Source organism: Cetorhinus maximus, chromosome 7 (genome assembly GCF_964194155.1).
Source record: "Cetorhinus maximus chromosome 7, sCetMax3.hap1.1, whole genome shotgun sequence".
NCBI lineage: Eukaryota > Metazoa > Chordata > Chondrichthyes > Lamniformes > Cetorhinidae > Cetorhinus > Cetorhinus maximus.
Window position 1 is genome coordinate 142,616,884 of NC_135885.1, and position 23,512 is coordinate 142,640,395.

At 48.1% G+C, this 23,512-nt stretch overlaps 2 protein-coding genes across 2 annotated transcripts in view; both read right to left on the reverse strand.

Annotated features, from left to right (window-relative positions):
• Positions 1–2,061, reverse strand: part of LOC144683031 (serine/threonine-protein kinase 24) — a 44,065-nt gene extending 42,004 nt beyond the window's left edge. The window contains exons 1-2 of the mRNA XM_078546028.1: positions 1,994–2,061; positions 1,621–1,736 (exon numbers count right to left, since the gene is read on the reverse strand). Of these exons, the coding sequence (XP_078402154.1) occupies positions 1,621–1,662 (42 nt within the window). The 5' untranslated portion in view covers positions 1,663–1,736; positions 1,994–2,061. The remainder of the gene's footprint in view (positions 1–1,620; positions 1,737–1,993) is intronic.
• An 18,174-nt stretch (positions 2,062–20,235) lies between these two features.
• Positions 20,236–23,512, reverse strand: part of LOC144683032 (solute carrier family 15 member 1-like) — a 53,690-nt gene continuing 50,413 nt past the window's right edge. Inside the window, exon 23 of the mRNA XM_078546029.1 lies at positions 20,236–21,446. Coding sequence (XP_078402155.1) covers positions 21,249–21,446 — 198 coding nt within the window. The 3' untranslated portion in view covers positions 20,236–21,248. The remainder of the gene's footprint in view (positions 21,447–23,512) is intronic.

Here is a 23,512-nt window from a genome sequence, read left to right on the forward strand (position 1 = left end):
CTGTCCGTCAGAATTTTTTCCAATATTTTCCCTACCACTGATGTTAGACACACTGGCCTGTAATTACCTGGTTTATCCCTACTGCCCTTCTTGAATAATATTCGCCGTCCTCCAGTCCTCTGGCACCTCTCCTGTAGCCAGAGAGGATTTGAAAATTAGTATCAGAGCCCCTGCAATCTCCTCCCTTGCTTCACATAGCAGCCTAGAATATATCTCATTTGGGCCTGGGGATTTATCCACTTTTAAGCCTGCTAAAACCGCTAATACCTCCTCCCTCTCAATGCTACTTTGTTCAAGTATATCACAGTCCCCCTCCCTGATTTAGGCACCTGCATTGTCCTTCTCCATAGTGAACACAGATGAAAAGTAATCATTTAAAACCTCACCTACAACCTCCGGTTCCACACACAGATTGCCACTTTGGTCCCTAGTTGGTCCCTACTCTTTCCCTGGTTATCCTCTTGCCCTTAACAGATTTATAAAATGCCTTGGGTTTTTCCTTTATTTGCCCACCGGTGTTTTTTCATGCCCCCTCTTCACTCTCCTAATTACTTTTTTAAGTACCCCCTACACTTTCTATACTCCTCTAGGGCTTCCGCTGTTTTCAGCCCACTGTATCTGCCATGAGCCTCTTTTTTTTCCTTATCCAATCCACTATATCCCTTGACATACAGGGTTCCCTGGACTTGTTGGTCCTACCCTTCACCTCTATGGAAACATGTTTGATCTGAACTCTCGCTATTTCACTATGTGGTCAAAGCTTTTCGGCTCATCGGGACAGACTCAATATTGCCCATACAATGAAAGCAAAATATGTGGATGCCAGAGATCTGAAATTAATAACAAAGTGCTTGAAAAACTCAGCCAATCTGGCAACATCCACAGAGCGAGGAACAGAGTTAACGTTTTGAGTCTAAATGACTCTTTTTCGGAACGCCCAGAATGCCAATGCCTGGCCACATTCCTTTTGCTTGCAGAGCACAGTCCCCTGTGTTTGAACATACAGAGCTTCTTCCCCACCCCCCACCGTGTATGAACATAGAGCTTCTTCCCCACCCCCCACCGTGTATGAACATAGAGCTTCTTCCCCACCCCCACCCCGTGTGTATGAACATAGAGCTTCTTCCCCACCCCCACCCCGTGTGTATGAACATACAGCTTCTTCCCCACCCCCCACCGTGTATGAACATAGAGCTTCTTCCCCACCCCCACCCCGTGTGTATGAACATAGAGCTTCTTCCCCACCCCCCACCGTGTATGAACACAGAGCTTCTTCCCCACCCCCCACCCCGTGTGTATGAACACAGAGCTTCTTCCCCACCCCCCACCCCTCCGTGTAATATAAATTGTGGCTCCCTCTGAAATTTGGCATTCTCGGGTCTGTCCTGTTAAGTGCCAGGGTGAAAGCTTTGGCAGCATGTCTCTCTTTTCAGCAATACTCAGAAACGTTATAGGTGCTACATAAAGGCACGTTATTGTTGTTGTAGCCCCCCTCCCACCCCCCGGACAAATTAAACCCTGGGGGCCCAGGTGGAGCTGGGACTGGGACATGGGGGACGGTTAGGGGGGAGATGGTGGGTCAGGGTCCCAGGACACGGCCTATCCCCCTCTCTCTCTTACCTGTACCCCGGGCAGAGCGGCCTGCCCCGGGGACTGAGCCATCGCCGCCCTGCTCGGTGCGGCTCCCGAGGGTAAGAGCCCGAGTCTCCGAGCGGGGATCGACACCGACCGAGCGCCTGCAAACACAACGAGAGACAGTCAGTTAGAGCCTAGGCCCCAAGGCCTCGGGCCCCCAGTCCCGCGGTCCCCAGCTGGGGTGGGGTGGGGCTGGGTCCCCGGTTCCTTCACGCCCCGCCGCCCAGCCGGTCGGCCTCCCGCTCCCTCCCCCCGCGGCCTCCCGCTTCCCCGCCCCGGATTATTTCCCCTTTAGTTTTAATTTTTCTCAATGGGGGAGGGTTGGGAGGATGAAGGTCGGGGGGGAAAAGCCGCCCACCTGCCCGCCGAGAGCGAGGGACCGGGACCGCGGCAGCCTCTCCGCTCCAACACCCGGGAGATCCTCCGGCCGCCGGGGGAGCTGCCGGCGGAGGGGGCGTGGCGACTGTGGCCGGGGCTCGTCGACACCGTCACCCGGCCGCCCTCCTTCCCACAGATGGCGCTCAGGCTGCGGACCGCCGGCCGCTGGTGGTCGCTGCGGCTGGAGGTGAGGAGCGTGAAGGGTGGGCGTGGGCGGGGGCATGGGCGGGGGGCGGTGTTGAAAGAAGGCGGAGCGTGAGGGGCTGGGGGCGGGGCCAGAGGAGAGCAGAGCAGGGCTTTCGTGATTAACGTCACCCAGTTGACGTCACTCCCGGAGACGGCGGTGACATTGCGTAACGCCCGAGGGCCATACAGGGTGGGGAGAAAGTAGGCGGGGAGATCGAGAGCTTGATGATGAAGTGGGCGGGGCTTAGAGCTCCAACGACACACCATCGCCGTGGAACCGAGAGAGGGCGCTCGTATTGCGGACCGCCGGGTGACGCTGCGGGCGGCGGAGAGGAAGGGGCCTTGTTCACGACCATGTGGGCGTGGCCATAGCTAAGAAGGTGGGGACTGACCCACCGTGTTCCGCAAGGGCCGGGGAGGAGGCGGGGCCAGCCGGGGAGGAGGCGGGGCCAGCCGGAGGAGGCGGGGCCAGCCGGGGAGGGGCGGGGCCAGTGGGCGGACATATTGCTCCGACGTTCGGCACCCAACGGCCTTCATTCTCGGAGACGACGCTAACATTGCGGACCGCCTCCACCGGAGGGCGCTCCAAGAGGAGGTGCTTAGTGGGGAAGGTGTGGTCTGAGGACTTGGGGGCGGGGCCAGAGCGGAGTGGAAGGGCGGGGCTTCGTGATGGACATCACCCCGGCTGCTTTCATTCAAAGGGGCCGCCGACGGCCGGAGGTGAGGAGGTTGATAGGGCCCTTACTGTCACTGTGTTGGAGCTGTGACCGAGATTCAGGCTTTACAATGAGATATCGTTAAAGATAATTATATATAACTAATAAAGGTTTATAATTGATGTCATCCGGTTGCTGTGTCTCTGTGAGGAACAATATTAAAAAAATAGGTCCGCTGGTCACTATAGCGAGCGATGGGAGGTTTTTTTTGGCGGTCTAACGGGCGAGTTCAACGCGACGAACGCTCCCATGAGCGAGGACCTCCGGCCGCCAGATGGCGCTGGTGCTGCTCCCAGCGGTGGCAGTGAGCACCTCCGGCCGCCAGAGGGCGCTGGTGCTGTTCCCAGCGGTGGCAGCAAGGACCTCCGGCCGCCAGAAGGCGATGGTGCTGCTCCCAGCGGTGGCAGTGAGGACCTCCGGCCGCCAGAGGGCGTTGGTGCTGCTCCCAGCGGCGGCAGCGAGGACCTCCGGCCGCCAGAAGGCGCTGGTGCTTCCCCCAACGTTGTCAGCGAGGACCTCCGGCCGCCGGAGGGCGCTGGAGCTGTTCCCAGCGGTGGCAGTGAGGACCTCCGGCCGCCAGAGGGCGCTGGTGCTGCTCCCAGCGGCGGCAGCGAGGACCTCCGGCCGCCAGAAGGCGCTGGTGCTTCCCCCAACGTTGGCAGCGAGGACCTCCGGTCGCCGGAGGGCGCTGGAGCTGCTCCCAGCGGAGGCGAGGACATCCGGCCGGCTAGTAGCGTTGCCAACGGCCGGGCGTCCAGCTCAAGGTGTAGGGCGCAGTGCTTGCCGCCAGAGGACGCTGTGGCCGGATGGTGGAGTGGGGCGGGGCTTAATGTGCAGCATCACTTGGTTGAAGTGCAGTGCTGGGAGAGATGTCAGCAAATGTCTGTCTAAACTGGGCTCTTCCCTCCTTCCCACACCAAAAAAAACTTTAACAATGCAGAGTAAATCACTGGTTATACCTCAGCTGTGCAATATCACTAAAATCAGTTTAAAAGTTCACTGCAATTTGTGGGATCTTACTGTGCACAGTTGTCTGCTGCATTGCACAGAATTGTTACAGCACAGAAGGAGGCCGTTCACCCCATCCTGTCTGCACCAGTTTCCTGAATGAGACTGCCATTGTTTCCAGGACTGTCACTGACCTCATCTCCTCTGGAGATCTTCCTTCCACAGCTTCTAACCTGATAGTCGCCCAACCTCGGACGGCCCGCTTCTACCTCCTACCCAAAATCCACAAACAGAACTGTCCCGACAGACAAATTGGGTCAGCCTGTTCCTGCCCCACGGAACTCATTTCTTGTTATCTTGACTCCCTTCTCTCTCCCCTTGTCCAGTCCCTTCCCACCTACATCCGTGATTCCTCTGACACCCTACATCATATCAACAATTCCCAGTTCCCTGGCCCCAACCAACTCCTCTTCACCATGGACGTCCAATCCCTCTACACCTCCATCCCCCACCGGGATGGTCTGATGGCTCTCCGCTTCTTCCTCGAACAGAGGCCCGAACAATCCCCATCCACCACTATTCTCCTCCGTCTGGCTGAACTTGTTCTCACACTGAACAATTTCTCCTTAAACTCCTCTCACTTCCTCCAAATAAAAGGTGTGGCTATGGGTACCCGCATGGGCCCCAGTTATGCCTGTCTCTTTATGGGGTATGTGGAACATTCCTTGTTCTAGTCCTACTCCGGCCCCCTCCCACAACTCTTTCTCCGGTACATCGATGATTACTTCGGTGCTGCTTCATACTCTCGTCTGGACCTGGAAAAATTTATTAATTTTGCTTCCAATTTCCACCCCCCCATCATTTTCACATGGTCCATCTCTGACACTTCCCTTCCCTTCCTTGACCTCTCTGTCTCAATTTCTGGTGATAGACTGTCCACCAATATTCATTACAAGCCTACCGACTACCACAGCTACCTCGACTACAGCTCCTCACACCCCACTTCCTGTAAGGACTCCATCCCATTCTCTCAGCTCCTTCGCCTCCATCGCATCTGTTCTGATGATGCTACCTTCAAAAACAGTTCCTCTGACATGTCCTCCTTCTTCCTTAACTGAGGTTTTCCATCCACGGTGGTTGACAGGGCCCTCAACCGTGTCTGGCCCATCTCCCGCGCATCCGCCCTCACACCTTCCTCTCCCTTCCAGAAACATGATAGGGTCCCCCTTGTCCTCACTTATCACCCCACCAGCCTCCGCATTCAAAGGATCATCCTCCGCCATTTCCGACAACTCCAGCATGATGCCACCACCAAACACATCTTCCCTTCACCCCCTCCGCCCGGCGGCATTCCGCAGGGATCGTTCCCTCCGGGACACCCTGGTCCACTCTTCCATCACCCCCTACACCTCAACTCCCTCCCACGGCACCTTCCCATGCAACCACAGAAGATGCAACACCTGCCGCTTTACTTCCCCCCCTCCTCACCGTCCAAGGGCCCAAACACTCCTTTCAAGTGAAGCAACATTTCACTTGCACTTCCCTCAACTTAGTCTACTGCATTCGCTGCTCCCAATGCGGTTTCCTCTACATTGGAGAGACCAAACGCAGACTGGGTGACCGCTTTGCAGAACACCTTCAGTCTGTCCGCAAGCATTACCCAGACCTCCCTGCCGCTTGCCATTTCAACACTCCACTCTGCTCTCATGCCCACATGTCCGTCCTTGGCCTGCTGCAATGTTTCAGTGAAGCTCAACGCAAACTGGAGGAACAGCACCTCATCTTCCGACTAGGCACTTTACAGCCTCCCGGACTGAATATTGAGTTCAACAATTTTAGATCAAGAACTCTCTCCTCCATCCCCACCCCCTTTCCGATCCCCCTTTTTTCCAATAATTTATATAGATTTTTCTTTTCCCACCTATTTCCATTATTTTTAAATGTATTTCCATCCATTGTTTTATCTCTACCTTTTAGCTTATTTCAATCCCTTCCCCCACCTCACCCCCACTAGGGCTATCTGTACCTTGTTTGTCCTGCTTTCTACCCTTAATTAGCACATTCCTTTAGATAATATCACCACCTTCAACACCTCTTTGTCCTTTTGTCTATGACATCTTTTGGTTATCTCCACCTATCACTGGCCCTCTATCCAGCTCTACTTGTCCCACCCCGCCCCCCCTAAACCAACTTATATTTCACCTCTTTTCTATTTTTACTTAGTTCTGTTGAAGAGTCATACGGACTCGAAACGTTAACTGTGTTCCTCTCCGCAGATGCTGTCAGACCTGCTGAGTTTTTCCAGGTATTTTTATTTTTGTTTTGGATTTCCAACATCCGCAGTTTTTTGCTTTTATCCTGAATGAACAATTCCTTTCGTGCCATTCTCCCGCCTTCTTCCTTTACAGATAACACTCTAATTCTCTTTTGAATGCTTCAGTTGAACCTGCCTCCACCACACTCTCAGGCAGGGTATTCCAGACTCTAACCACTCATGTGTAAAAGCTTTTCCTCATATCACTATTGCTTCTTTTCTAAATTTTTTTCAATCTGTCTCCTCTCATTCTTGATCTTTTTACAAATGGGAACAGTTTCTCCCTGTCTAATCTATCCAAACCCCTCATGATTTTGAATACCTCTATCAAATCTCCTCTCAGCCACCTTCTCCAAGGAAAACAGTTCCAATTTCTCAAATGTAAGGAACATATCTTTTTATTTTCTGTTGGACTGTGGATTAGAATTTCAATAGCTGCAGGTTGAAAGACATGTCCACTGGAACAGGATGAGAGATATATACAACGCTGCAGTCCTGGAACAGAGTGTGCCATGAATGATGGAAAGGAGTCCTGGACTAAGGGAGCTGCCTGATAACAGCATTTTAATTGGCAACTGACCAGGTGACCAGGGTTTTGTGTGAGGAACAGGGCAGCAGAAAGCCCCTGACCTGCAAAGAGAAAACATCTAAAATCTCTCTTCCTCATATCTCTATAACCTGCTCTCTGAGGAAACCCCTGTAAAAAGGAAAAGGGGAAAACCACTGTCAGAGACAATGAATGCAAGTTCTCAACCAGTGAACTAAAGACTAAAAATGCTGGAAGACCAGCTCATGTCATCAACAAGAACTGAAAGGAATTTGTGAGACATCGATCAAAATCAACCCATGGAATCCTGTACTCCGAAATTGGTGCTTTGAACTGTTTTATCCCACCCTTAAAATCCATGATTTGTGTGTTTTATGTATCTTGAGTTTGTACAGGGAGTTAAGAAGGTGGTAGAGTTTAATTGACAGTGTTAGAAGTTAGCAGTTCATATTTCTTTTGCCACTGGTTTAAGACAATTTGTTCAATAAACAGTTATTTACTTATTATGTTTACAAACCTGGTGCTCAGATTCAGTTAACCTAAATTAAACAGTTGGGTAGAATTGGGGTCATCTGGTGGCCTGGTCAAAATTTTCACATTTGTTGTAGCTTGGGGAATAGAGGAGTTTGATATTATAGCGCACTATCCCCAGTGAGTCATGACCCCAATCACTATCACACTATCCTTACAGTGCAGAAGGAGGCCATTCAGCCCATCGAGTCTGCACTGGCTCTCTGAAAGAGTATTCCATCTAGTCCCACTCCCCTGCCTTATCCCCATAATCTTGCACATTCTCTTCAGGTAGCAATCCAATTCCCTTTTGAATACCTCGATTGAACCTGCCTCCACCACCCTTTCAGGAAGTTTGTTCCAGACTCAAACCACCCTCTGGGTGAAAAAAACTTTCCTCATATCACATTTACTCCTTTTACCAATTATTTTGAATCTGTGCCCTCTAGTTCTTGATGTTCTCTTGAGTGGGAACAGTTTCTCACTATTTACCCTGTCCATACCCCTCAGGATCTTGTATACCTCAATCAAGTCTCCTCTCAGTCTTCTTTTCTCCAAGGAAAAGAGTCCCAACCTCTCCAGTGAGGCCTAACTAGTGTCTTATATAAGTTCAACATGACCTCCTTACTCTTGTACTCAATGCCCCTATGAATAAATCTAAGATACTATATACTTTATTAACTGCTCTCTGAACATGCCCTGTCACCTTCAATGACCTATGTCACCGAGGTCCCTCTGTTCCTGCACCTCCTTTAGAGGCTCTCCCTTTATTTTACACAGTCTCTCCATATATTTCCAGCCAAAATGAATCACCTCACACTTCTCTGCATTGAACTTCGTCTGCCATTTGTCTACCCAATCCACCAACATGTCTATGTCCTTTTGAAGTTCAAGACTATCCCCATCACAGTTGACAACATTTCCAATCTTCGTCTCATCTGCAAATTTTGAAATCATGCCCTGCACACCATAGTCTAGGTCATTAATATGTATCAGGAGGAGCAAGGGTCCCAACACTGACCCCTGAGGAACTCCACTACAAACCTTCCTCCAATCTGAAAAACAACCATTTATCACTACTCTCTGTTTCCTGTCACTCAACCAATGTATTATCCAAGTGCCGACTTCCCTTTTGTTCCATGACCTAGAATTTTGCTCACAGGTCTGTTGTGTAGCATTGTCTCAAATGAAAATCCATATACACCACATCAACTACGTTTCCCTTATCAACCTTCTCTGTTACTTCCTCAAAAAACTCCAGCAAGTTAGTTAAACTTGATTTTCCCTTAATGAATCCATGCTGGATTTCCCTCACCCCACCTATCAGCATTCCGTAGGGACCATTCCCTCCGTGACACCCTGGTCCACTCCTCCATCACCCCCAACTCCTCATCCCCTTCCCACGGCGCTTCCCATGCAATTGCAGAAGGTGCAACACCTGCCCCTTTACCTCCTCCCTCCTCACTGTTCAAGACCCCAAACACTCCTTTCAGGTGAAGCGGCTCTTCACTCGCACTCCTTCAATTTAGTCTACTGCATTCACTGCTCTCAATGCGGCCTCCTCTACATTAGAGAGACCAAACGCAGACTGGGTGACCGCTTTGCAGAACACCTTCAGTCTGTCCGCAAGCATTACCCAGACCTCCCTGTCGCTTGCCATTTCAACACTCCACCCTGCTCTCATGCCCACATGTCCATCCTTGGCTTGCTGCATTGTTCCAGTGAAGCTCAACGCAAACTGGAGGAACAGCACCTCATCTTCCGACTAGGCACTTTACAGCCTTCCGGACTGAATATTGAGTTCAACAACTTCAGACCGTGAACTCTCTCCTCCCTCGTGACCCCTTTTTTAATCCAATTTTTGTTTTTTTTGTTTTATTCTTTTATTTATTTGCTCATTTTTCAATACTTTCTCCCCAACTGCCCCCACCTCACCACCCCCACACCCACACACACACGGGTCCATCTGTCACTTGTTTCTATGTTTTGCTTTCACAGAGCACTGACCCTTGTTCAACTATTCACACATTCTGCTATCTTACCTTTATGCCACTATCAGCACCTTCTTTACTCTTTAACACCACCATTAACACTCCCTTTCTGGTGTGTCCATGACATATTTGTCAATCTCTCCTTAGCTGTAACCTTTCCCTGACCTTCTAACTTACTCCAGCTGCTCCATCCCCTCTTAAACAGTATAAAACCCATCATATTTCCACCTCTCTTTAGCTCTGAAGCAGAGTCATACGGACTCGAAACGTTAACTCTGTTTCTCTCTCCACAGATGCGACCGGACACATTGAGTTTTACCAGCATTTTCTGTTTTTATCCCTCCCGACTAGCAGCACAAAGCTTTTCAATATTGCCTTTTTGTTTGATAATTTCCTCTCATACTCGCTTGTAGCCATTTTAGATTTTATTTTGTCCTTCTTGTTTTATTGTTCTGCCTTCTGAAGCCCTAAATCAGGTTTTAAAAAATTGATCCAGTCAACATCCTGGAGTTACCATTAACCAGAAACTGACCTGACCAGTCACGTTATAAATGTTGCGACTGCAAGAGCAGATCAGAGGCTGGGAATTCTGTGGAGAGTAACTCACCACCTGACTCTCCAAAGCCTGTCCACCATCTACATGACACAAACAAGTCAGGAGTGTGATGGAATACTCCCCACTTACCTGGATGAGTGCAGCTCCCACAACATTCAAGAAGCTCGACACCATCCAAGACAAAGCAGCCCACTTGATTGGCACCCCATCCACAAACATTCACAACCGATGTACAGTAGCAGCAGTGTGTACCATCTACAAGATGCACTGCAGGAATTCACCAAGGCTCCTTAGACAGCACCTTCCAAACCCAGGACCACTACCACCTAGAAGGACAAGGGCAGCAGACACATGGGGAACACCACCACCTGGAAGTTCCCCTCCAGGCCACTCACCATCCTGACTTGGAAATATATCGGCCGTTCCTTCACTGCCGCTGGGTCAAAATCCTGGAACTCCCTCCCTAACAGCACTGTGGGTGTACCTACACCACACGGACTGCAGCGGTTCAAGAAGGCAGCTCACCACCAGCTTCTCAAGGGCAATTAGGGATGGGCAATAAATGCTGGCCCAGCCAGCAAAGCCCACATCCCGTGAACAAATAAAAAAAACTATTAATACACAGAATCCCAGGATTCGCAACATTTTATTTTACACAGGAATTCACCAAAAAAAAACAGACGATATCTTCACTGCAAAAACAGGGCATGCTGAAACTCAGGCCTGTGCTTGGTTTCACCGGTAGCTAGCGTCTGTATCAGCAGCAGGGCCCCCAAAGCCTAGGGCCCTGTCTTCACCACGGAAGATTTCAGCGAAAATTTATTTTTCAATATTGGCTTCAACCATAAGAGGGCGATAGTGACACTTTGTTTGCTTCTGAAAGTGGCTTATCTGCATGTTTGTTCAACTCACATCCTGTTTGGGTTTGAGTTAGTTACGCAGTCTTAGAATATAGAAGGAAACCCTTTGGCCCATCGCGCCTGTGCTGGCTCTTTGAAAGAGCTGTCCAATGAGTAGCATTTCATAAAACAAAAACAAAAATACCTGGAAAAACTCAGCAGGTCTGACAGCATCTGCGGAGAGGAACACAGTTAACATTTCAAGTCCATATGACTCTTCAACAGAACTAAGTAAAAATAGAAAAGAGGTGAAATATAAGCTGGTTTAAGGGGGGGCGGGGGGACAAGTAGAGCTGGATAGAGGGCCAGTGATAGGTGGAGATAACCAAAAGATGTCACAGACAAAAGGACAAAGAGGTGTTGAAGGTGGTGATATTATCTAAAGGAATGTGCTAATTAAGGGTAGAAAGCAGGACAAACAAGGTACAGATAGCTCTAGTGGGGGTGGGGGTGGGGGTGGGGGGAAGGAATCGAAATAGGCTAAAAGGTAGAGATAAAACAATGGATGGAAATACATTTAAAAATAATGGAAATAGGCGGGATAAGAAAAATCTATATAAATTATTGGAAAAAACAAAAAGGAGGGGGAAAAATCAGAAAGGGGGTGGGGAGAGAGTTCATGATCTAAAATTGTTGAACTCAATATTCAGTCCGAAAGGCTGTAAAGTGCCTAGTCGGAAGATGAGGATGAGGATCATTTCATCCTGCTCTTTCCCCATAGCCCTGCAAATGTTTTGCTTGCAAGTATTAATCCAATTCCCTTTAGAAAGTTACTTTACAGTCTGTTTCCACTGCCCTTTCAGGGAGACCATAACAACTTGCTGCGTAAAAATAATTCTCCTCCACCTTCACTGGTTATTTGCCAATTATCTTAAATTTATGTCCTCTGGTTACTGACCATCCTGCATCCTAGGGTCTTAAAAGAAATGGCTGTGGAGATAGTGGGTCCATTGCCCAGTAGGAAATATCTGGTACTGACCCAAACTGGAGTTCCATCTTAAGATGTACAAGACCAGTTCGGACCAGTGCCAGTCATTTCCCAAGTTTTATTGGCTCTTCCCTCTATTTGTAATCTTCCAAAATTCCCTAGATTCTGGAAAGGTCCCAGTGGATTGAAAAACTGCATATGTAACGTCCCTATTCAAGAGAGGAGGTTGATAGAAAGCAGGAAACTATAGGCCAGGCTGGCCTAACTTCTGTCATTGGGAAAATGCTGGAACCCATTATCAAGGAAGTAGGAGATTTAGCAAAATCACAGGCAGAGTCAACCTGGTTTCATGAAAGGGGAATCATGTTTGACATCGTGAAACATTTACAACCCCAGTGAATTATTTTTTATAGCGCTATTACTGTTGTTATGTGGATAAATACAGCTGCCAATTTCTGCACAGCAATACCCCACAAACTTTTTAACTTGTTCAAGCAATAACCAGTCAGCAATTCGACTTGAGTGTTGCAATAGATATGAAATAACAGATTTACAGGGCAATAGAAAATCATTAATATAGACCATGACTCAATCTCCTGGACAGGGAGGGATAAGGCCAAGTGTATCGTTCAGATGAAGCAGGGGGCAATCGAACCTTTGCCAAGGAAGTAATGAAGTGTCCATTTTAAAACTGTATTTATTTTGTCGACTACCTTGATTTTCTATTATTATCTTCTATTTTAAAACAGCAGCAGTCACCACAATATGGGCAACTGAGGGGTAGAGTTGGTTGGAGTTCCACAAGTAGCTGAGGAGCTACAATGCCATGACTGGCGGGAGGGTGGAAATACAGCATGACAAGTTTACATAGGTACATTCTATTGTAAATACGGACAAAAGAATCTGTGGTGGGTTGGACAGCTCGTAAGGTTTTACAAAGAGGAGTGCATCCAAACACAAGATTCTTAATATACAGTAGATGTTAATATCCTGGCTCTAATTTTAAGGTTCTGCCCCCTTGCTCTGGACACGCCCCCACTCCCACCAGAGGAAATAGTTTCCCTCTATTTACCCTATCAAATCCTTTACTCATCTTAAACACCTCAATTAGATCACTCCTTCATCTTCTATACTGGAGTGAACACAAGCCTAGTCTGTGCAACCTGCCCTCATAGTTCAGTGCCTAAAGGGTTAAATTACTCCCAGCTCCAGCATTTTGTTTTGAACAGAGGGCTGGGGGCTCAATGTTCTTGTTTTCCTGGACACCTGGCAGGTGGGGGAGGGTCACATCAATCCGACCCCGCCAATCAGGAACCTTGATGGTACTGGGTGCAATGTTTGTTTGACTCTTGCACCCCCACCCCCTCCTCCCCTGATTTTACTCTCCATTTAAGTAGCATTGAGCGGGTGTAAAATCAGCATTCCACCCAATCCCACCCAGTGAGTTAGGGGTCACATTGCTCTCCATGAGGTTTCTGTATTGTATTTAATCCGTTCCTCCCAATTCCATTGGCAGAATACAAAGGAAATGGGTATAGAAGTGAAAGTTTATTGGAAGTCTTGGCTCTTAGGCATCCTGCCAATGAGCAAGGACAAGGTCCATCATTAAAAAAAGACCAATGTGTTCCTGTCATGGTGGGGTTGGGGGGTGATGGTGGTAGGTGGGGGTGATAGGTGTACAACTGTAACCATGAACTTCCCAGTTGACGGTCTAGTTATTGAAAAGTGATAGTGGTTAGAATAGATCTCCGCTCTACTGGTAGATAAATACTTCTAACTTGTTTGCGAGCTCATGAAACAGCATGGGTAGAATTTTACAGGCCCCACAGTTGGGTTTGAGGGAGGGAGTCTTCCTGTCGCTCTCCTGCTTGCCCTGACCTGTCTGTAATTTTATGTGGTGGGGGGAGGATGTCAGGCCTAGGGCGGCCCACCCAACTGAGGCCCTTCAGTGGACCCACTTCCCACTCGGCCTCAGTTTTGAGGCTGGCGGGAAGGGTTCAGCAGCAGGGGAAGCCCTACAGGTTGCCCTTCTTGGGCCTCAGGCAGGAAGAGGGGAGGGTGCCTACCTCAGGGGCCTCCTTTCCACCACTTCTCCCCAGTGCTCCCACCCCACCTCCTCCTTTGGTCTCTCTGTCAAGGTCCCCAACCCCATCTCCTTACCCCTCCTGGGCCTCACCTCCCCTTCCCACCAAGATACCCCACCCCGCCCTTACCTGGTGCTAGGCTCTGGAACTTAGAATCAGGGACTGCTTGTAGTCCTGGCCCTGGCAACTGCTGCTGCTGCTGGGACTGCAGAGCTGCTGGTCAGTTGGCTTGGCACTGCAAGCACTGCAGAGCTGCTGGTCAGTCGGATTGGCACTGCTGGGACTGCAGAGCTGCTGGTCAGTTGGCTTGGCACTGCTGGGACTGCAGAGCTGCTGGTCAGTCGGCTTGGCACTGCTGGGACTGCAGAGCTGCTGGTCAGTTGGCTTGGCACTGCTGGGACTGCAGAGCTGCTGGTCAGTCGGCTTGGCGCTGCTGGGACTGCAGAGCTGCTGGTTAATCGGATTGGCACTGCTGGGACTGCAGAGCTGCTGGTTAATCGGATTGGCACTGCTGGGACTGCAGAGCTGCTGGGTAATCGGCTTGACACTGCTGGGACTGCAGAGCTGCTGGTTAATCGGCTTGGCACTGCTGGGAATGCAGAGCTGCTGGTCAGTCGGCTTGGCGCTGCTGGGACTGCAGAGCTGCTGGTCAGTCAGCTTGACACTGCTGGGACTGCAGAGCTGCTGGTCAGTCGAATTGGTGCTGCTGGGAATGCAGAGCTGCTGGTTAATCGGCTTGGCACTGCTGGGAATGCAGAGCTGCTGGTCAGTCGGCTTGGTGTTCCTTGGACTGCAGAGCTGCTGGTCAGTTGGCTTGGCGCTTCTGGGACTGCAGAGCTGCTGGTCAGTCGGCTTGGTGTTCCTTGGACTGCAGAGCTGCTGGTCAGTCGGCTTGGCGCTTCTGGGACTGCAGAGCTGCTGGTCAGTCGGCTTGGCGCTTCTGGGACTGCAGAGCTGCTGGTCAGTCGGCTTGGCACTGCTGGGACTGCAGAGCTGCTGGTCAGTCGGATTGGTGCTGCTGGGACTGCAGAGCTGCTGGTCAGTCGGCTTGGCACTGCTGGGACTGCAGAGCTGATGGTCAGTCGGATTGGTGCTGCTGGGACGGCAGAGCTGCTGGTTAGTCGGCTTGGCACTGCTGGGACTGCAGAGCTGCTGGTCAGTCGGCTTGGCGCTGCTGGGACTGCAGAGCTGCTGGTTAATCGGCTTGGCACTGCTGGGACTGCAGAGCTGCTGGTTAATCCGATTGGCACTGCTGGGAATGCAGAGCTGCTGGTTAATCGGCTTGGCACTGCTGGGAATGCAGAGCTGCTGGTCAGTCGGCTTGGTGCTGCTGGGAATGCAGAGCTGCTGGTCAGTCGGATTGGTGCTGCTGGGAATGCAGAGCTGCTGGTCAGTCGGCTTGGTGCTGCTGGGAGGTTAATCGGATTGGCACTGCTGGGACTGCAGAGCTGCTGGTTAATCGGCTTGGCACTGCTGGGAATGCAGAGCTGCTGGTCAGTCGGCTTGGTGTTCCTTGGACTGCAGAGCTGCTGGTCAGTCGGCTTGGTGTTCCTTGGACTGCAGAGCTGCTGGTCAGTCGGCTTGGCGCTGCTGGAACTGCAGAGCTGCTGGTCAGTCGGCTTGGCGCTGCTGGGACTGCAGAGCTGCTGGTCAGTCGGATTGGTGCTGCTGGGACTGCAGAGCTGCTGGTCAGTCGGATTGGTGCTGCTGGGACTGCAGAGCTGCTGGTCAGTCGGCTTGGTGCTGCTGGGAATGCAGAGCTGCTGGGACTGCAGAGCTGCTGGTTAATCGGATTGGCACTGCTGGGACTGCAGAGCTGCTGGTTAATTGGATTGGCACTCCTGGGACTGCAGAGCTGCTGGTCAGTCGGCTTGGTGCTGCTGGGACTGCAGAGCATCCAGTCAATCAGATAGGCTGGCAGCTGTCTGAGGCAGAAGTCCCATCTTCAGCTGGTGAACACTCATTGGCGCATTGAGTGGCTGCGGGGCCGCTATAATCAGCAGGTCATGTTCCTCGCGGACTCTTCGGGTGGCCGGGCTGGAGTGGGAATCTCTACAATCCGAAAAATCCTACCCCGTGTTAAAAATCTCTCCAGTGTTCTGTAAAGTCAGTTATCCCCATCTCAGTGGGAGTGTACTTCAGCTTCCAGAACACCTTGTTTGAAGTTGGTTTATTGCAAGATCTAATCAGGTTACCTTGCAGATATTTTGGTTTTTCAGGACAGGTTTGTTGACACTCAGCCCCCGGCAGCCATTTAAATTCTCAGTGGTTTCCAATTGCAACACTAATTCGGTTCTCCACAACTGAATGCATCCGCCATTCATCTTTTCAACCTCTTAAATATCATACGTATAAAGGTATTGCTGTTAGTGGTGGGTTCACTGTCACAACTCACTGGGGATATGTAATATCAAGCTGCACTGTTCCCCAAGATACAACAAATGGGAAAAAGTTTGATCAAACCACCAGATTGCTCCAATTCAACCCAATTGTTTAATTTAGGTTAACGGAATACGAGCACCAGGTTTGTAAACTTAATAAGTAAATAACTGTTCATTGAACAAATTGTCGTTAACCAGTGGCAAAAAAAGGAATATGAACTGTTAGCTTCCAAAACTATAACTTAAACTCTACCCCCTTCGTAAATCCCTATACACACACACACACACACAGACACATAAGACACACAAATCATGGATTTTAAGGGTGGGATAAAACAGTTCAATAGCACCAATTTCAGAGTACAGGATTCGAAGGGTTGATTTTGATCGATGTCTTCCAAATTCCTTTCAGTTCTTGTTGATGACACAAGGTGGTCTTCCAGCACTTTCAGTATTTAATTCACTGGTGGAGCACTTGCCTTTCAATGTCCCCAACAGTGATTTTCCCCTTTGCCTCTTGACTTGGGTTTTCAGAGAGAGCAGGTTATGGAGATACGAGGAGAAAAAGCCAGCTATCTATTGTTGAGGAATGACTGGAATCTTACACACACAGGTGGGAGAGGTTTTGGGTCTTTTTCTTTGCAGGCTAGGAGCTATTCCGCTGCACCGCTCTCACACAAACCCTGGTCACCTGCCAGTTGCCAATTAAAATGCTATTATTAGGCAGCTCCCTTGGTCCAGGGCTCCTTTCTGGCACCATCCTGTCTTTCATGGCACACTCTGTTCCAGGACTGCAACATTGTATGTATCTTTCATCCTGTTCCAGTGGACATATCTTTCAAACTGCAGCCATTGTAATTTAATTCCACAGTCCAACATAAATAAAAAGATACGTTTATTGTTTCAACCATCCAATTTAAAGATTTTTCACATTGCCAGTTAGGGTAATGGGCTGAATTTAGCCCTTGTCGAGTGGGTTCGGCGGGGACGGTCAGGAAGCTGACCGCCACCTGCGACTGAGGCCAGAAGGCAATTTCACGCTGGTGGGCCAATTAAGGCCTGCCCAGCATGAATTGTGAGTGGCAGCACTCAGCGCTGCCTGTGCGGGTGGTGGGAGGACAGGGGGGAGTGCGAGCAGGGTGAGTGCGAACTTCGCGCATGCACTTGAGTGCGCACTTCAGAATCTCCCTGAAGCACGGAGCTGCCTCAGGGAGCTGAAGAGATTTAAATTAAAAAAATAAAGAACTGAAAAATGTAATAAAACATGTCCCCCTCATGTGACAGGGACATGTTGTTAATTACCTTTGAAAACTTTTATTTTTATTTCCTTTTGGAAACCTCATCCCGCCCGTGGATGAGGTTTCTAAAGAAAATGCAAAGGCCACTTGGCCTTTTCACCCGCCCGCCAGCCGTAAGGCTGGACCGGCAGTGAAAAATTTAACTTAATTGATTCTTTAATGGGCTTAACAGGCCTTTTAATTGTTGTCGGGTGTGCTGCTGACTCCGCGCACACCCACCGACCGAACTATTGCACAACTGTGTGTCGATGTCAGGACGCTCGCCCGATGTCAACATGCGTCATTTCACGCTCGAGCGGGTTGGGCAGTCACCCACCCGCCGAGGTGAAAATTCTGCCCAATGTGATGTTAAAAATCTCTCCAGTGTTCTGTAGAGTCAATTATCCCTATCTCAGTGGGAGTGCCCTTCAGCTTCCAGAACACCTTGTTTGACGTTAGTTTAATGCTCGATCTAATCAGGTTACCTTGCAGAGATTTGGCTTTTCAGAGCAGGTTGTTAACACTCAGTCCCCGGCAGCCATTTAAATTCTCAGTGGTTTCCAAATGCAACACTAATTCAGTTCTCCACAAATGAATGCATCCGCCATTCATCTTTTCAGCCTCTTAAATATCATATGTATAAAGATATTGCTGTTAGTGCTAGGTTCATCATGTGAAATTAGTAAATTGCAAATCCTTGTTAGATGAGTTGCACTTGACGTGGCATTCTGACTGTGTCAGGAAGAATATAATTTTCATAATGTCATTGGAATTTATTGTAAAGCAGAGTAATATTGGGGCCTGTGTCTAAGTCTATGTGGGTATGTGACTTAATTGAATTAAAGGCAGCTGGTCTGATGGCTCTGATGCATCAGAGGATAAGCTAGGTTTGAAATGCTAAGTGGGTAAACATGGGGGAAGTTTTACAATGTGAGGTGTAAAGGGAACATTTGCATTTTTAAACAAACCAGGTTAGCTTGAATTCAAAGAAGGGGTGAATTGTTTCACCTAGCCAGGAGAAGTTAAGAAACAGTGTGTTTGTTTTTCCCAAAGATAACCGGTAAAATTGGTACAATGAGAGATTTTTATTATTAGAGAGGTAAAGTCCAAAGACCTAGTGAAACAATGGGAATTTGCATTCAAAGGAGAAAATATGTATAAAGGAGAGAAGGCTGTGTGTAAGGACAGGAATTCTAAGATCTAACACAAGTGTGAAAAGCCTCCAGCATCTAAGCCTCAAGCTGCTGTCTACAAAGAACCAAAGCTGAGAAAATCTCACTTTGAATTTGACTGTTCAGGGTATTGTGTGTTACTTTGCCTGGGTCTTTTAAAATCTATGGGCAGAATTTTCCCCCCTATTAGTGGGGGGAAGTTGAAGAGCGGGAGCGCAGATTCCAATCAGCGCCCCTGATTGGGGGTGTGCCGCCATTTTACATGGGTGGGCCAATTAAGGCACATGCGCACGAAGGAGCGCACTCATCTCCCTGAGGCTAAGTGCTGCCTCAGGGAGATCGTTTCTACTGTAAAAAATCTTAAAAATAGGAAAAAAAAATTTCCCTGGCATTTCCCCTCATGTGACACTGTCACATGAGTTGGGACATGTCCATCATTTTACAAGACACTTTAATTACCTCATCCCGCCCATGGATGAGGTTTCCTGCTTTTTCTAATGCCCGCCAGGGTTCCTGGCCTGCCCGCCAACCTTAAGGTTGGACGGGCAGGCCCATTAATTACTTAAATGACTCTGTCAATGGCCTCAATTGGCCATTGGCAGGTTGGCGGGTGCACAGCTGATTTTGCTGAGCCCCTGCCCACTTGAAAATTTAAATGGGGCGCGGTGACATCGGGAGTTCAGCCCAACCGTGCGTCATTTTACGCATCGGGGAGTGGGCCCCATCCTCCCGCTCGCCGACGGGAAAATCCTGGCCTATGTGTCTTACTGTTGCCTTAATGAAGGTGTAACTGGGAGATACATAAACTAGAGGATTTAGAAGTTATCGTAGTAGTAATTTGTGGATCTGTGTATGTGCTTAAAATCATTTCTTCTATTAATAAAGTTTTAATTTAGTTTTGTAAGAAACCTATAAGACTTGGTGGCCTTATTACTACTGAATTTAAGGCACGCATCTCGAAATATAGACAAATTGCAAAACAAGTTTTGGCAGTTGTTTCAAGTTTCCCTTTGGGATTTGACAAGCTTAGCATTTACCATCGGCTGTTCTGTAACAGACTGGTTCTGAGGAATCTTCTAGAGTTCCTACCAAATGTAGTTTTGCACTTTCATTTGGGCCAAGAAATTGTAATTTCATCAGTTACTGTACCAACCACTGGAGTTCAAAGTTATCAGTTTGTCATTTGGAACAATGTTCAGAAGCCTTGAGCTATTATTTTACTAGGGAGCAATGACATTGGGCAACAGGCAACTAAATAACCAGTGGTCAAGTGATTGGTGGAAGGCATTATACATCTCTTAAATCCATGTCCACTACCGTCTAGGACAAGGGCAGCAGTTACATGGGAACACCACCATTTCCACGTTCCCCCCACTCACCATCCTGACTTGGAAATATATCGCCGTTCCTTCACTGTCACTGGGTCAAAATCCTGGAACTCCCTTCCTAACAGCACTGTGGGTGTACCTACACCACATGGACTGCAGCGGCTCAAGAAGGCAGTTCACCACCACCTTCTCAAGGGCAATTAGGGATGGGCAATAAATGCTGGCCCAGCCAGCGAAGCCCAGATCTCAAGAACAAATCTTGTCAACAACTGGTTGCACAAACTATTTGGTTGATGTGTAAAAATATCTCAGGGACAATTTTTCCAGAAAATGAGACAAGTAAATGAAATTCAAGGAAAATAATTTTAAAAAATGCAAACCAGACTTTGAATACACATAAATACATATCTTTATGATCAACTTTGGTGCCATCTTCAGCAATCATGACTTGGAAAATACATTATCCACATAATCCTTCCTTCACCAAGCATTCCGATTGCTTCAAATGGAATCACTCAGTCTTCTGATATTTATTCTGGTATTTACTTTGGCAAAGTCTGTCTGAAAAAGGGCAGCATCCAGTTAAAATACAAAATCAAAGAAGTTTGGTCCAGCCTATTAAAATACTTTTGGGAGTGGGTGGATCACCTAGCCTCTCAATTTCCTTTGATATTTAAAGTTTGTGCAATAATATTCAGAATTAACAACAACACATATATCCTTGAAAATTACAATATCTTGGTAAAAAAAAAATAATGAGAATTGTAAATGCGTCTCACATTAAATGGTAAGCATTTGATTCTTGGGCTGTGAATTTGAACATCAGGCATCAAGAAATATGAAAGAATGCTGAAAATTGCGATGGCCATTTCAGTGCCATGTGTTTACTATTTATTTCCTCAAACATATTCCAGGTTTAGATATAATACTGAAACATTGGCTAGTATACGTGAAAGGGTACGGAAAAAGACGTTCATCGTGAGGGACGGCTAACACAATTGCCAGGAGATCGATAAAATAAAACCAGAAAATGCTGGAGAAACTCAGCAGGTCTGACAGCATCTGTGGAAAGACAAACAGAGTTAATGTTTCGAGTCCGTATGACTCTTCTTAAGAGCTCGGAAGAAGCACCATGCTGACTTGAAACGTTAACTCTGCTTCTCTCTCCATAGATGCTGTCAGACCTGCTGAGTTTTTCCAGCCTTTTCTGTTTTTAATTTCAGATTTCCAGCATCCGCCGTATTTTGCTTTTATTATACCAGGAAATCAAGGCAGGTGTCACGTTGTATCTCGTACAGAGGCAGTGGCTGACTCAAGGTGAGTTATTCTCAGTCTGTAAGTTCCATCTGTGCCGATGTTACGTCTGGTTAAATTTAAGAGTGTTCGGTTTGCTACATTCTAGAGATTCGATTGAACAGTTCCATTCTCGTAGTGGGGCTCTTTCTCTAATTCCTCTGCTTTCTTCTTTGCTGCTTCCTCTTCTGCAAACCCAGCCTCTATCTCCAACGGATCCTCGTAAGTGTAGAAATAAGCTATGCCAGCGAACACTATGCAAACAGCTATCAACAGCGCAGCAAATAAGATGTACTCAGCCCACTGTGCGAGGAAGAAAAGACAATGATGATTAGCAAAGCAATCAATCCACTTCTATCTAATGCTCCCCCTAAACCTGGTTTGTGTTGCACTGTCTGTTCGTTTTGAATGTGCTGTACCTTCCAGATTGCCGCATGTTGCCAGACATACGCACAGCTTAGCGGCAACGTGGGTTCTGCCCCGCGTGACACCAAGTGCAAAAAAAAGAACTGCAGTGCATTTATACAGCGGGTCAACAGGAACCTCTTGTATTATCAGTGTTCCATTCACATTATGTTGGATGTGGCTTTCATTCCATATTGGGGTCCATTAACACAATGCACACCAGACAGAGTTATTACCATGTGACACCAAGGCTGCTGACAATGAACTCGAACGCCTGGAATATCTTTTGGATTTTGCTCTGTGCAAGCCGCTTTCACTGCTTGATGCCTTGGTCAACAAGCAGCTAAATCCAGCGAGTCATATTACTGATCCTGAGGTTATTTATGTTCCGCTGCAACATTCCCAATTGTTCCTGATCCAGACACAATGTGGCTTGTGGTTGGTAATGGGGTGGGGGTGGTAGGTGGTGGTTGGGGAGTGGGGGGAGAGGGTTGCGTTGCTGGTGTGGAGAAATGTTCCTGTAGTCAGGCTGCTACCTGTGTGACCCACAAGGCATTCTTCAATGCTATTTTCAGAAGGCTTTTGATGATTTGCCCCCACAGGAGGTTGATTAGCAAAATTAAAGTACATGTGATAGGGGGAATTAAAGATTGGTTAATAGGCAGAAAACAGAGAGTAGCGGGGCAGCACAAGGATCAGTGCTTGGGCCCCAGCCGTTCACAGTATAATACCAATGATTTGGATGTGGGGACCAAACGTAATACTTCCAAGTTCTCGGATGACACAAAGCTAGGCAGGAATGTGTGTTGTGAGGAAGATGCAAAGCGGCTTCAAGAGGATTTGGACAGACTTAGTGAGTGGCAAGAACATGGCAGATGGAATATAATGTGGAAAAATGTGAGGTTATCCACTTTGGTAGGAGGAACAGATGTGCAGAGTATTTCTGAAAAGGGTGAAAGGGGAAAGGTTTAGGGGGAACATTAGGGGGAACTTCTTCACTCAGAGAGTGGTGAGAGTGTGGAACAAGCTACCATCTGACGTGGTAAATGCGGGCTCACTCTTAAGTTTTAAGAATAAATTAGATAGATACATGGATGGGAGAGGTCTGGAGGGTTATGGACTAGGTGCAGGTCAATGGGACTAGCGGAATAATATTTTGGCACAGACTAGAAGGGCCGAATGGCCTGTTTTCTGTGCTGTAGTGTTCCATGGTTCTATGGTAAGAGATTAGGAAGTGTAGATATGCAGAGGGACCGGGATGTTCTTCATAAGTCATTGAAAGCTAACATGCAGATACAGAAAGAAATTAGGAGGCTAATGGAATGTTAGCCTTAATCGGAAGAGGATTTGACATGAGTAGCGATGTCTTACTTCAATTATATAATACCTTGGTTAGACCGCACCTAGAGTACTGTGTGCAGTTTTGGTCCCTTTACCTTAGGAAGGATATTATTTCCATAGGGGGACTGCAACAAAGGTTCACGGATGGCGGGACTGTCCTATGAAGAGAGATTAGGGAAACTGGGCCTGTATTCTCTAGAGTTTCGAAGAATGAGAGGTTATCCCATTGAAACCTACAAACTATTTAAAGGGACAGACAGGGTAGATGCAGGTAAAATGTTTCCCCTGGTTGGGGAGTATAGAACCAGGGGACACAATTTCAAAATAAGGAGGAAACCATTTAAGACCGAGATGGGGAGAATTTTTTTTACTCAGAGGGTTGTGAATCTTTGGAATTCTCTATCCCAGGGGGCTGTGGGAGCTCAGTCACTGAGTATGTTTAAAGCAGAGATTGACAGATTTCTAAATCCCAATGATGTAAAGGGATATGGGGATAGTGTGGGAAAAAGGCATTGAAGGCATTGATGATGGACCATGATTGTATTGAATGGCGAAGCAAGCTTGATGGACTGAATGGCCAACTCCTGCTCCTATGTTCCTATTAACACACCATATTCTCAAGG